General features: G+C 53.7%; 1 protein-coding gene across 1 annotated transcript in view; it reads right to left on the reverse strand.

The window, feature by feature from the left end:
• SDC3 (syndecan 3) overlaps positions 1-14,976 on the reverse strand; it is a 49,105-nt gene that overhangs the window by 8,884 nt on the left and 25,245 nt on the right. Inside the window, exons 2-3 of the mRNA XM_054802657.1 lie at positions 1,292-1,409; positions 227-837 (exon numbers count right to left, since the gene is read on the reverse strand). Coding sequence (XP_054658632.1) covers positions 227-837; positions 1,292-1,409 — 729 coding nt within the window. The remainder of the gene's footprint in view (positions 1-226; positions 838-1,291; positions 1,410-14,976) is intronic.

A 14,976-nucleotide genomic window follows, 5' to 3' on the forward strand; every position in this document is an offset into this window, starting at 1 on the left:
CAGCCCCATCACCACACTCTGCCCGTCCTAACACCCCCACCCTTGAATCTCCCCTTTCCAGCTCCCCAAATGTTCCACAGAGCTGGGAAGAGCCCAACCTGGCTTGACCTCCCTCTGAGCAGCTGGCTCAGGACGGATCAACCTCAAAGGCTTCCCATCACCATAGCTTGGCTTCAAACATGGCCCACGAGCCCTTTAGCAGGTGAGAAGGACTCCTGCCTCCTACCTGGGGGGCTTCTGTGGGTGGCAGCGTGGCAGGACTGGATGGCAAGGCAGTGCTTTTTTCTGTGAGGTCTGCAGTCCTGGAGGTGCTTGGTTTTGGCAGGGACCTGGGCTTGGCTGTGCTAGTGGGAACAAGCCGTGACGTGGCCACCTCTGTTGGCGTGCTGGTTTCGAGGATGGAGGTGGTGGGTGTCTCCAGGGTGGTGGCTCGGGTGGTGGCTGCCTTGGTGACAAAGGGGGGCAAGAACCTCCGGACCGTGGTGGGCTTGGCAGTGGCCATGGTGGTGCTGGTGGTGGTGGCCACAGTGGTGGTGGTGGCCGGGCTGGTCATGGTGGTGGTCATGGTGGTGGTCGTGGTGGTAGGGGAGTCACTGGCAGTTATACTGGCGGTGGTTGCTTTCCAACTGGGAATTACGGGTGTCTCTGTTGTCCTGGGGATATACAGGACACTGGTTGTCTGTTCAGGCGTGGTGTCCTCAGCAGGGAATGGTTCAAAAGGGGTTGCCATGGGCTGCACCAAGGTGATGGGCAGCACGGCTGCTGTGGTGGGGAGCATGACGGATGTGTCCGTGGTAAGGCTTACTGCCGTCTCAAGACCCGACTCCTGTTCAAAATCTGAAAGAGGGGGAGAAAAGCAAAGGGTGAAGCTGCTGCTGCCCTGGCATTTCCCAGGACTGACATCCATCTGGCCTCACCCCAAAAAAACCCAAGAGCATGGACTGGTTATGAGCTCAGCAGAAACCAAGGGCTGCAAATTCCCATGTGTTGGCCAAAGCCCCTCTCTGGGGTCAGCGAAACTCCTATAACATTGACACATGCTATCATGCCGGGGAAAGGCTAATCCTGCCCAGTAGGACCAGAGACTGAAATGGGAAATGGAGTCACTTGAACCCAACCTTTAGGACCGGTCCCTTTGGTTTTGTCTAGGAGAGAGCAGGAGGGTGGCTCCAGCGATGGGCAAGGGGTGATCCCCTCCCTTGCATCCCACCGCAACCCCCTCTCCAGTCCCACCAAAACCCACAGCCAGGTTCCCCATGGGCCCTTCCCCACGATCTCTGCAGCTACTTACACCCCGAGCCGGAGCCTGAGTAGACATCGTCCAGTTCATCGTCCCCAAAGGGGTCATCGTCCCCAGAGCCCTCCAGGTCCACAGGCCTCTCATAGTTCTCATTGCGCCAGCGCTGAGCCTGTAGCCGAGCGAGGAGACACATGTGAGCAGCTCCAGCTCAAGAGCGGTCCCTGCACAGACACCTCCAGACAGCCCTCGTGGGATGATGCACAGCTTAAACGGGCCAGGAAAAAGCAAGACCAAAGGAGCAGGAGCGCAGGCAATGCTGTCCAGCTGAACCACACAGAATTGTGGGGTTTCCCCCCCCAAAACAATTCACTGCTGCAAATCTTTCAGATAAGCTGACATTTTGTGGAGAGCTCACATTGACTCCAATAACATTTCCTGTGGAAACAAGCCCTCTGGAAAACAGGAGAGTGGGGGGAAACACAGCTGCTTTTGGAAACTGTTAGAAAAATTATCAATTTGGTTCTCCAGCTCACTATTGTTTCAGTGTAGATGACTTTCATGTGATTCCTGGCACAGGTGTGACAGTAATGCACATTATCAGCTGCCGTAACTTGGAAAGTCTCAATATGAAACAATATCAGACTTCAAATATTCCACTGCTCTGCAGTGCTGCTAAAACTTGAAGAGCCCTTGCTAGTAGGGCTCTTAAACATCTTGTTTTGCAGATCAAAGTGTCTTCTGTTTGTGTTGCAAGCAAACAGTCTGACACTTCATTACAACCCAAACAAGGAGGCTTTGATCTGCAAGATAGCATCAGATGTTTCAAGATGTTACAAGCCAGGTTAGTACTTAAATTTAAAATAAAGGGGTAGAAGGGTCCCCTTCACCTATTACAGCATTTTACTTCTTGACAACAGCTCCCAGTTTCTTTGTTTTCACTCCAGATTGGAATAAAAAGGAGTCTCGAAAAGTCAGAAGGTCTCATGACATAGAAACTTGGGGCTTAACTCATGTTTTGTCCCCACTTCCCTCTCCTGGAGCCCATCAGCTGGCAGGGGAGAGAAAACTCAGCAGCCCTCAGCTGCAGTGAGATGCTCTGCAGCAAGATGCTCAGGGCAGGGAGGTGGGAGCGCCCCGGGGCTTTGGGCTGTGCAGGCATTGCTGCCGCAGTGCCCAAGCTGAGGTGATATCTGCTGGCCAGCCCTGCCTCTAAAGTCACTTGGGCCCTGCAAATGTACCACTTGTGTCATATGCTCACGGTGACAGGGTGAGCACATTCCTGGGGACTTAGATTTCTGGTGAAGGTCAAGGGGAGTTGGACTTTTAAGTGTCAGTCTCTCCTGAAAGTGCTGCTGAGCTTTTTCTGGCCGGATCTATTCCTTTATCTCCAGCGACAGCAGCTCTCTCCCCTGTCACTGCAGCCATGGGTTATGTCTTGCCGGTCTCCAATGTGCCACGCACGTTCCAAACCACCAGGAAGATCCAGTCTTTGCCCCAAACATAATGCACTGTCCTGGAGCTTCAAATATGAGGTTGCCTGCAACTCACTGAAGAAGTCTGTTATCTACCAGAATTAATCCGCCGGGAACTGGGAATTGCGCGGCCCCTTGGCAAACCACAGAGATCAAACCCTACTGCAGTGCAAGGCGAGGATGGGAGTGATGTAGTCTGAATGTAGGAGTTGGTGCTGATTAACCCTGGGAAGCCCAGCAATGGCCGTGGTGCTGGGGAGGCACCCTGGAGAGAGGAGGGACCAGGAGAGATGGGACAGAGGCAAGAAGTAGCCCAGAGCGAGGGGGACACATCCCTGCAAGCAGGAGTTTGCTTTCCCTCCTCGGAAATCAAGGCGTCACCAGTGGGTGACAAGCAAGATGATCTCAGTGTTGCCAAATGATTTCAAATAATCGTTTGCTCTGATCTGTGGGGGAACAGGCTCCAACTCCTGGAGAGGAGATGGTAAAAAGTAGGGAAAAACTGATGCACCAAGGATCAGTGCAAGTGATTTTGCTAAATAAGTGATGTCTCATCTATAAACCGCTGTGCAACAACAAAATAAATAAAACGCAATAACAAATAGATGCCCAGGCATGATCCGTTGTAGCCCAGGGCATGAAGCGGTGGATAGAAGTGAAAGACCCCAAGAACCACCTTTAGTTTTACCATGCAAGTTTTCCATGACTCCCCAGCACTGACTCCAAAACATTTGGGTCAATGTCCCTCCTGGATCGGTAGGACAAAGCTATGGAGCTATGGAGCTCACCCACTCCGAAATGGCCCATCCAAGACTTCTGTGTCTCTGTGTCCAGTGCAGGGAAGCGAAGGGCCAGGAGATCCTGGGGGACATGCAGGGGCTGGTTCAGTGTCTTTTGAAGGCTGATAGGGTGCACCACCCATAGGAGCCCATAAATTATGAGACAAGACACAAAAACTGATGGGAAGGCAAGGAAAAATTGCAAGGTTTGCGGGATGGGCGGAAGAAACATTTAGAGTTGCTTTTATTTGCCTTTGCATTAAACCAAAAATATTGAGTCTCACCAAGAAACAAGGAGACCACTGCACAGGCGCTCCCCAGACCACCCCTGACCCCTGCCAGCTAACCCGGGCGAGCTCCCCACAGGCTGGATTGTCTCTGCATGACTTGCAAAGCTTCACCGTAATGGGATCCACATGGCTCAGCTCCATCAAGACCATTTCTCCCTTAAATTGGAACCAGACGAGGCAGCTCCAGCCACCGACTCCCCGGCTCCCCATGCTTGGACTGGGAAACGAAAATGGAAGCATATTGCCCCAGCATGCCACGCCAGCCCCCATCCAGCCATTCACCCATCCATTCATCTATCCAACAGGGTGGAGAGACTCAGCAGAACCAGTGTGTGTCCTGGATCTGCTTTGCCCAGGAGAAGAGCCTGGAGCGATGCAGCGAGAGCAAATGGGTAGATGCCGGTGAGAATTGCCCAGTCCCAAATCCAAAAGCAGACCTTCCCATGAGAATAACACCCCCATGTTTTGCAACCAAGCCCAGCACCCCCCTGTTCAGCACACGGCCAGGGAGGAGTCCCCAGGCACCACTGCCCAGCTCCAGCACCCTCCTGGGGTCACCGACCGATGCTGTGCTTCAACCTGCAGCATGTGGCTCCCCAACGTGATGCAGAGGTTTGGAGCTGGAAGCCCTTCCTCCAGGTCAGTCTCATCCCCAGATCCACACCCCCTGCACTGTGCAAACACTATTACTCCCTCCTGGTTGAGGGAGCAGAATCTGTGCCGCAGCCCCACGGGGATCTATCTCCTGGAGCTGCTGACTGCAGCAGGAACAACTTCACAGCAATAAAACACCTTGCAGGGCCAAAACTCGCTCTCCAGAGACAACTCCCCCGATGTGAGAGACGTCTCTCCCACGCCTGCCCCTCACACGCCAGCTTGCAGCAGAGCAGAGATGTTCTCAGCCAGGTTTTGCCCTAAGTGGATTCTAGGGGATCGGCAGCTATCAGTGGAGTTTATATGGAGGAGGGACTACGGCAGCCTGCGGCACAGGGCAGCCCGCCAGCAGCACAGCTCCAGCTGCTGCCTGACCAGCTCAGTGCATGAAACACCAGCTCCTGCACAACCAGGCACCACGCTGCTGTTGCACTGCAATATTGAGGAAGCTGCAGTGTTTCTGCTGCTCCGGGGAGGTGAAACGGGACCTAAAGCAGGATGGCAGAGAGTTTCCCTTCTCTTGCTTGTCCGCATGTCTCCAGAGGCTGCCCCTGAGCTGCTCCTGCACACAAGGGGGGTTGGTGATACAAAGCCATGGCAAGCAGCAACAGATTCTGGGCAACTCTTTGGTCCTCTCCAGCATCCTTTATCCCAGGATTGCATCTGCCCAGCGTAAAACCCTGAATAACCACACAGCCAGAACCAGGCATGGGGGGGACCCCCTGATTGCAGTAAGCACAGCCTCAGCCCACCAAGCTTCACAAAGATTTATTGATAAAGACTTGTGAAACATCTCCGGGTGTTCCCAGTGCAGAGGGGGGTGTTTGGGACACGGCTGTTCCCAAAAAAAGCCCCCATACCGCTCCACTCCTGAGGCATTGACGTAAACCTCCTCTTGGCCAGGCTGCCCCAGCTGCAGCCCTGATGGTATTAGGTCAGGCTCATGCAATAAATCTTGGGAACAGTGGGTGTTTATTTGGATTTACTGCTGCTTAGATCGTTAATACTCCACATACACTGAGCCCTGCAGTTGTGCATGGTCCCCAGCCTCCCGCCAGTGATGAGGGGGCTGCCCCCCCTTTGCACGGCTCAGAAGAAGGGGAGAGGAATGGTGATTTTGCCAGCCCAGGAAATCACAAATCACGCAGGACGGCAGCTCCCACCTCCCGACCTGCAGCTGCCTCCCCATCCGTCACAGCCTCCATTGCAGCAAAGATGCAGCTGGCTGGATTTGTCCCAAAAGAGAAACTTCACCCAGACTTTATCTCTGACACAGCAGGCTCTGCATGGTCAGAGCAAGGTTGGAGGGACCCCCTGGGCATGCTGGATCTATCCCTTGCAGTCCCTGGTCCTGGGGGATGGCATCAGGGACTGTCCCAACCCCGCTGCAGGAGGGATGGGGCTGCTGCCCGTGCAGCTGGCTGCGAAGCCCGTGCAACCACCAAGGATTGCCAGCCCCCAAAGACGGTTTCCCACAGTATGAATTTACATGCCTGCCTACAGCTGGGAGTCACGCAAGCTGCACCTGCACCCTCAATCAATCTCCCACAGTCAGGATGGGGGGACCCGCTCGCAGGACTCCCAGGTCCTCCATACATCCCTCTGCGGGTGGCTGATGCAGTGCCGGGCCAGGCAGGCAGAGGCTCCTCCGGGCAGGGAGGACACCCCAGCGCGATGCTCGTCCTGGCCCCTGCCACACCTGCCCCTGCCCTACCTGCCCTGCCTGCCCTGCCTGCAGTGGGAGGGATGCTGAGGGCCACAATTAGCCAGCTTGAGCCATGGGGCCACAGCTCCCATCCGTGCAATTACAACTTCCCAGCTAATGGCTCTTGGCAGGGGGTTTCACTAACCAGCTCAGCGCTGCTTCCCCCAGCTGGGCTTCATTAGGGAAATTAAATCAGGGGTCAAGGCAAAGCTGCTGGAGGCACTGGGGCCCAAGACACTGGCTGGTGGGTTCATCATCTTTGGTGATGTCCACGTCTGTGGGAGGCAAAAAGGAGTGGAAAGGTTTAAATGCGCCCTGCAAGGTGCTGGTTCTCTGCCGGGCCACGCTCAGGACTGTCCTGCAGAAAGGCAACCGCTCGTGCCATGTCCCCATGGCTCAGCCCATGAGCTTGGCACTGCCATACCAGCCGTGGGAGCAGCCCGGGCCAGGATCCTGCTCTGGCATCATCCAGACCCCAATCACCTGCCCTATTTCTACTCCTCCAACGTCCAAAAAGGTCACAGATCCAATGCTATAAAAGCAAGCCCCAATGCAAAGCAGTCTCCATAGAGCAGGGCCAGAAAGTAAAATTTCAATAAACATTCCTCCAGTGCTCTAAATGACCTAAAATAAGTGCCAGACCCAAAGAATTTGAATGTCAGCAGCTCTGGAGGTGACATGGCTGCTACATTGAGCTCAGATAAGAAAAGCATCTCCCACTCAATCCCAGAGGACACTTTTGCTCCTGCAGCCGCCACGGGGCTGAGCGAGATCAGCAGGCAATGACACCCTCACTGTCCCCTTTGATGGCTCTGTGGCTTGGCTGGACCAGCCAGGAATGGCAGCCAAGGGCCACAGCAGCGCAAATCACACCCAAATCCCGCACTAAGAGCCTTGGAAAGCGAGTGAGAGCTCAGGCCCTTTGGCCTGGCACCATTGGAGCTGAGCACGGAGATTAGAGAGGCTTCAGTCCCTCTCCATCATCTATGTGCATCTAAACCACCCCCAGCACACCCCATCTCTCCCTCTCCTCTTCCTTTATCAAGGTGGGTGACACCATTTTCAAGGTGAAAAAAAAAATGTAAAGCTCATGTAAACAGTCCCACGGACACACTCAGCCCTCCCACGAGCAGCTCTCCATGTACACCAGGGGATTTGGATACTTAAAAGATGGGGAAACCAAGGAACAGAGGGGACCTTCTTGCCAGCTCCGTGTACGGTACAAACATGCACCTACAGACCCCTCTGGGGGATGGGGACTGGCTGGTTTGGGTCTTTCTAATGCTTGCACATCCCTCCTTCCCTAGGCAGGGAGGATTTGGGTGTTATATTTTGTAGGGTGTTCCCGCTCCACAGGAGGGCTTTCGCAGAGACTCTTAAAATTCACAAAACCTGCCCCGAACATTAAACCCCAAATGTGCTGCCGTTGCAAAAGCAATATTCACTGCTGTCTGGCTTTCACACTGCAAGGAAGGGAACCTTATAAATCAATCCATCTTTAACCACGAGGAGAGGCTGGTGAACCTCCTCGGGATGCTCTCAGGCCCTTCGCAGGTAGCCATCGGCATGGCAACGGTTGCCATGGAAACCGCCTCCTCCATGGCGACGCATCCAATGCTGGTGCAGGGCGATGGGTGGTGTTCTCCAGCGCATCCACCCTAACTGGGTCTGGGGTCTGCTTCCCGGGGGTGTCGCAGGGAAGGAGGAATTCAATGGCCTCATGGGGTGAGCTACAGGGGGGGAGAGGGGGAGAAGAGTCGCCTCCAAAAGCATGGAGGAGCTCCTGGGGAAGCAGTCCAGGTGAGGGGAGAAATCCCGGCTCAAGTCCCAGCATCTGCTTTCATTGGGACTGTATGGAGGGTGACAGCATCTCCCTGCATCCCAGCAGCCCTGGCTGGGAGTTATCTGCCCCAGTCTGGGTGGTGGAAGTGATTGAAGGCCGTGGATGTTTTTAGCCCTCTTGGCTGAGGACACAAGCTTGAGAGTTTTCCCTGAGGGAATTAAAAAGGAAATAAAAAGAGTTGAAAGGTGGTGGTTTCTAAGGCAGCCAGGACACAGGCTTGGTTCATGCCCAGAGCTCAGGCTGGTGGTGATGGGGCAAAAAGCTAGGTGGTAAAATCCTTTCCATGGCACATGTGTAAGGCTCATTGGCAGCGTGCATGGAGAGCAGAGCTGAGTAACCCTGGGGCAAAGCAAACCCCAGGAAAGCATTGCAGCCTGAGGAGCCCAGGCGCCTCCTCCAACTGAGCCTGGCCACAGCCCCTGGTGCCACGTGTAGGGCTTGGGATTGGAAGGCTCCGGCTGTAGGGAGACCTGGCATGGGAAACGGGGTGGAGGAAATTTTATCCCATGATATGGATGTCCATGGCCACCCAGCAGCCTCCGGCACAACTCTGGGGCATGAGATGGGGACAAGGCAAGGGAGGGATGCATGTGGAGAGCATCAGCAGGGATGCAGGGGACCAGATTGCTCCACATCCCAATGGGTGGGCAATTAAAGAGGAAAAGGAAGATTGAATCAGTGTGAAAGCAGCCTGGAGAACAGGACAGGGTGGTGCAGGCAAGCATGAAGACACTTGTGGCCCCTTCCCTCCCCATCCCTTGGAGCCAAGCACAGGTTCTTGTCTCTGCATCCCATCCCCTGCCCCTCCTGCTTCCAAAACAAACAGCAAAACCAGAAAGTCAAAGTCCCAAAGGTCTGTTTGCATTTCAGCCCAATGAGACACCTTTGGGAAACCCAGACCCCCTGCTCCCAGCAGCAGACCCACAGCCCTGCAAGGGCAGGGGCAAGGGCAAGAGCAAGGGCAAGGGCAAGGTGGGCAGGAGACTGCCCTTGCCAGGATGGAATGATGCAAATGGTGATGGCAGTGTGCAAGAGCAACAGTGACCTGGGGTGTGTCCTCCAAGGGAGATGTTGAATCCGGCTGCATTGGAAAGCTCGGAAGGATGCAGCCAGGGTCAGCAATCCATCAGGGGCTGAAAGCCGTTTTCTCTGGGAAAATGCATTTAAAGTGAGAACATATCGCAGGGAAAGCGTCGATTATTTCTGTGATATTTTCCACGGGAAATTTTCAATTAATCACCCCTTGAAAGCATCTTTTTGGTGTTTTACCTTAATAACTCACCCCAACACGTGATTTAGTGATACTATAAACAGCTGAAATAATACTAACTTGCACATAAAGTTGGAATGAAAACATTGTTTCTGAACCTTAAAGACTCCACAATTCTTTTCCCACTACAAAAAAAATCACTGAATTTCCACTCTTCGATCCAAGGCTGTGAGTTAAAAATAAATCTGTTGGAAAGCTGCTCCAGACAGCATCTCAGTGTCACCGGGACCCACTGCTTTGGGGAAAGTCTTCAGTGTCCCAGCATGGTCAGTCCTGGCCAAGATTCTCCCCAAAGATCGATGCTAGAGACCACCAAAGCTGCTTGAAATGGAGATGCCCATGGCAAAGCCGAGAAGGATGGGCTAGAAGGCAGTGGCATGGAGTTTGGCGGTGCAGGATTCTGGTGGAAACCAGGGGGGTGATGCTCACAACCAGTGGAGATCCCACTCGCAAGATATGGTGTGAGCTCAGGCAAGCAGCAGTTATTTTATGTAACTTCATTCTTTCCCAGATTAATTAAGCCTCTGAATAACAGCTGCCTAAACCCCAGTGCATTTTGATTTAATAGGCTGGTTATTTTATGCAAGTAAAATAATCATTAACATTTACCGAAGAGCAGCAATTATTCTGGCTTTGTATCGATTCTCCACTGCCAACACCGGCAATGCTGCGAGAAGCAGGGCTGGGTGCGGGCGCATCCCAAAACCCACGTTCGGATGCGTACGCTCATGTTTAATCATCACTCAGGGAATATAATGAACCACCGGGTCCAGATACCCTGGACCAGGCTCAGGTCTTCAAACAGCATCTCTTCCTCCTCCTCCTCCTTGGAATCGTCTGTCTCCACCATCACTTTTTATCCCAATTCTTCAATGGATTAGTGCCAGATCCTACCCCACTACACAATAAATATCCTCAAGCCAGGGCTGGCATGAAAAATAGCAAACCTCCCAACGTAAATTGTTGCTAACACCTCATCTCCCAGCACACTCTGCTTTTTACCTCCAGGGAGATGGAGGAGAGAAGAAAAAAAACACACATACAAACAAAAGTCCCCATCTCTTGCTGCATGCAAAACGTCAGATGAAGAGGCACAAATGAGCCCAGCGAGGCTCTGCCAGGCGTCGGTTTGGATTGCATCAGGCAGTCGAGGTGGCTTCTTGGGGCTCCCCTGGGGTGGCAGGTCCCCCCAAGCCTTAAGCACCCCAGGGTCTGCTGTGCATCAGCAGTGGTTCAGAGCGCGGCCCTTCACCCCACAGCTGTGGGTTTGGCCAGAGCTGATGGAGCATTTGGCTGGAAATGGTGCTCTTGGCAGATGCGGGAGCAGGGCAGGAGGTTCCTCCGAGCCTCGGTGAGCTGGTGTAGGGGAAAAGCCAAGCTGGAGCTGGGCTCTACAGACCCCCCTTGGTACCCAGGAGTGGGGACATACCTGCTTGCCAAAATATCCCAAACCTACGGTGCCCTCCATCCTACAGAGAGCATCCTGCTAACCCAGGCACGGCAATCGAGAAAACCTGCGTGTGCTGGAGCAAAACCAGCCAGGCTGGCAGGCAGGGATGGGCAGGGCTCAGGCAGCCGGGATGCCCGCACCCCCAGCTCTGCCGCCTGCCTCCTCCACCTCCCCGTTCTACCTGGCCAGGCCGATTTCTTTTCCACCCCAAAGGATTCACGGTGTGCTCCAGACTCATTAATTCCCATGGGTTTTTGCATTGCCATGGCGACGCAGGCAGCCCCGGGAAAATCCTGCCCTCCCCGGCACACTGCCCGCGGACCCCAGGCCACCATCCACGGACGCTCACGGTGGGTCTCAGCCCCCCAGCTCCATTCACTGTTTCCTTCCTGGGACTCGGGAGCTGCCGCTGTCAGCAGGAACTCCCCCCCAGTCATTACAGAACTGATTTAATTTGCTCTGCTCCATAATCCTATTGCAGCTTAACATGCAAAACTGTCTCGAGCTTTTCTCACCTTCCACAAAGGCGCGTTTCAGAGCTCGCTCCCCTCCCCAAGACTCGGCTCTCCAAAGACCTGCAAAATAGGACTTTATATATTTTTTTTCCCTGCCCTTCCTCGAGCATTTGGCACAGGGACTGCTGCTGTGTCTCTTAAACACCCCCCTGGCCGCCTCCTGGCAGCAGGACGTTGCTAATTGGCACTTTGGGATTCACATATTCCCCGGCTCCTCCGCAGAGACCCAGCAGAGCAGACGGGTCCCCAGGAGTGCTCGCCCTACCCAACCCAGGGGAAGTGAGTCTCCTGCTCCATATCCAGGCCATGGAGATGGAGTTTGGCCAAGACAAGCATCTTCGGTGTTGCTGAGGGGCAGGGAGCTGCAGGCACGGCTGCATGCCCACATGGCTCAGTTTACCTAGTGCCAGTGGGCAGCACACTGCAGGAAAGGGCATCGTCAGCCCTCGCCTCAGTTCCCCCTTTCCCCAGGGACCGTGGGGGAAAGGCAGTATGTCCTCCCCTGCCAGAACTCATCCTCCTGATGTGGGATGGCAGCAGGGACGAGCTGGAGGGGGACAGGCAGACGGGTCTGCTCAGGGTTTGGTGGTTTCTTCTGCGTCTTGCTTTAACCTTCCCAGAGCCCAAGCACACAAGACAGCCTAGCTGTTATAGCAGATACTAAAAAAAATCAAATTGAGATTTGAATGATGCCAGGGGACACCATCACGTTAAAGAGAGGTTTAAAACCCTGTATGGGAGTTGGAGTTTTTCAGCCATGCAAACACCGTGGTGGCCAGCACTGTTGGGAGCATCCCCTGGGCTGGGTCCCACGGGCGAGTGCTGGCCCTGGGCTGGATCCTGCAGCCACCGGTGAGCACGGGGTGAATGGACTGTTCCTTATGGAGGGGGGGAAAAATAATCTCCATACAGATCCAAAGAGGTGGAGCTGGAGATGGCGTTTGGAAGCTGGGAGGGGAATCAAGAGCTGCCTGCCCCTGGGGAGGGGGCTGGTGGGGAGCAGAGCCCTGGTCTCCCCTCCTAACAGGTGCAGAGCACCCACAAAGCCGGGGTGGGTGCTGCACGCTGGGACCGTGGCCAGTGAGCTGGATGGCCAGGCTGCTGGTAGAAAGTCTCCAGCCTGGTAAAAGCCACTCCCGTGAGCTGGATGTGCACTGGCTCTGATAGCATTTCTCCTTCCAAGCTCTCTTTCATTCTTTTCTTTTTTCTTTCTGTCTTTTTTTTTATTCCCCCCTCCCCCTTTTTTTTTCTTTATTTTTAACCTTTTCCTTTCCTCTTTCCCCTCAATTCCATGCTCCAGCACCCAGGGCACTGACCAGCAAAGAGATAGGGAGAAAAAAGCTCATTTCCAGCCCCCTGTATGGGAAAGAGAAGACCAGAAATTTGCATCTTAATACCTCACAACTAGAAGCAAAAAAACCCACCAAAATACTCAAAAGCTTTTAAGTCAGACCTGAGACATGAGAGAAGCTCAATGGAAAGTTTTGCACACCCAAAGTTTTGTCCCATAGAAAAACAACCACATTGACAAGGAGCTGTAGAGGCATGTGGGGTTGGGAAGAACTGGGGTTCTGCATCTTGCTGGAAAGCAGCCACCTTTCTCTTAATTACTCTCCTAATTACACCTGAGAGGCTTTCAGTGGGGACCTGAACTAATTATTCCCACTTTTAACATCACACCTTCATGCATCCTCCTCCCTGTTGCACATCAAGGGTAGGTGAAAATAAATAGCTCCCTGGTTATTTTGGCCTCATAAGGCATTTTCTGCATTCCCAAGGACTGGCCAATTCCTTTTGGTTGGTCACTGGAGGTTCAGCCCTTGCAAAGCCACCAGCAGCCCTGGCTGCAGCTGAGCACAAGCCCTGTTGAGAGCTGGGTGGTTTTTGGCGACAGCTTGAGCTCCTCCACACATCCAAATCTCCCCAGCCAGATGGTTGGACTGATAACACGCTTCCCGGGTCACCCGAGGGCAACGCCAGTGTTTCCACCAGCTCACCAGCTCCCAAACGAGGAGAAAATATTTACTTTCCCAGCCTCAGAGAGGGAAGGAACTTTTTTATTTTTTTCCCTCCTTTCCACCCCATTTGCTGCCAATGGGAGCCAGGGAAGGATGGACACTGCAGCCGGAGAAGAGCCACCACCATACACCCAATGCCCACGATCCCCCTGGAGCAATCAGGTCTCTGCAGGTTCAGTTTTTCTTTACAACCGCAGGAGCAGAAAGGGGGGAAAAGATAGGTGCCAGGATAGTTTGATGCACTGGCATCCTTGTTCTCCACCGGCCACGCTGCTCGGCTGGAGTGGGGGAAACCTAATCCTGCTCCCTCCCCGCTCGGACTTCCCAGCTCTTCTGTGTTAAAGCACTGAGGAGGCAGGCAGCAGCACTAACAAAATATTACGGTGGTGCCAGCCCTTGAGACGCAACAATTTAATGCCTGGTGCACTAAAGGCAAGGGAGGGATGGAGCAAGGTTTAACATGTGCTGCGCTCGTGTCTCCTCCAGTTACGGCAAGCCCCTGAGCCGGGACGGACTCTGGCAAGGGGGTTTGTCCTTGTTGAGACCATCCTGAGGACAAGACCCCAAAGCAAAACGCAGAAGGCATGCAGGGAGGAGTGCACGGAGTGATTGGGGTGCGGGGATAACGCTGGGGCCATCAGTTCCCGGTGAGGTGCAGTGATTTCCCAGGACTGATGTGCTGCTGTCACTGGGGGAAGGCGCCTGATTTTGGGGGTGTCGAGAGAGTTAATCAATCAGCACTTGAAAGATGCGCAAATGCCAAGTGTTGCTTGTTTGACACTTAAATACCTGAATATTTTGCACCTTAAAAATAGATCGATGGGTGATTAGATTCAGAGCAACCAGGTGTTAGCGCTGCAAAGGGAGTGTGAAAACCCCAGCTCAGGCTCCTTGCAAACAGCCAGCGGTTCCCAGCACACATGGAAGTGCTTCTCACCGCCAAGAGTAACCCAATTTCTGCTGTCTTGCCTCATTACTCAGCTCTCCAACAAGAATGAGAGCAGGGTGGGGAGTTCACACCAGACTCCCTGCCTTCCCCACCATACCCAGGGAGGAGAGGTGACGCCACGAAGCAGAGAATGGCCAGCAGCGGGCCTAGGGCCGCATCCTGCCTCTACCCAGCCCCTCTGAGTGAGACAGCATGAAATCCCAGCCACGAAATTCATTTCAGCTGCATCTTTTCAGTTGCAAAATCAGCCCACCTCCCTCCAAAAGTGCTCAAGAGCAGGTTGATGTTTCCTGCCCCCAGCAGATCACTGCTGGAACGCCTTGATTTAGGGGGAAAAAAATGGTATTTCCTCTTTCTAGTCCATGCACAAAGAGCCCTCAGCCTGTATTTATCTATCTGCCCTGAACTTTATATGCTGCAGTTATTCGTCTGGAAATGTAATCAATCTCCCTTCCGACGGCACCGGCCCCTTCAGCTCGGCGGCTGCACTGCCGCCCTCCCCTCTCTGCATCCAAAAGCATTAAGCAATCAAATGTGATGTGTAATAAAGACAAATAAAAATGCAATTAAAAAAAAAAACCACCAATTTTCCCCAGATGGGGGTAGGTAGCTCATGCATTTGTTAAACTTCTGCCTTTTTGGATGTCACCCTGTTTTGTGCAAAGGGAGGAGAAATGGTCCCAGGGGACCCACCAGCTGCAGGAGAACTGGGACAGCCCCCAGCAACGGGGTCATCCCAAACCCAGCCACTGCTGGGACAGGGCACAGCATCTGGGACACCGGGACCTAGT

The sequence above is a fragment of the Grus americana genome, chromosome 23 (assembly GCF_028858705.1).
Source record: "Grus americana isolate bGruAme1 chromosome 23, bGruAme1.mat, whole genome shotgun sequence".
Taxonomy (NCBI): Eukaryota; Metazoa; Chordata; class Aves; order Gruiformes; family Gruidae; genus Grus; species Grus americana.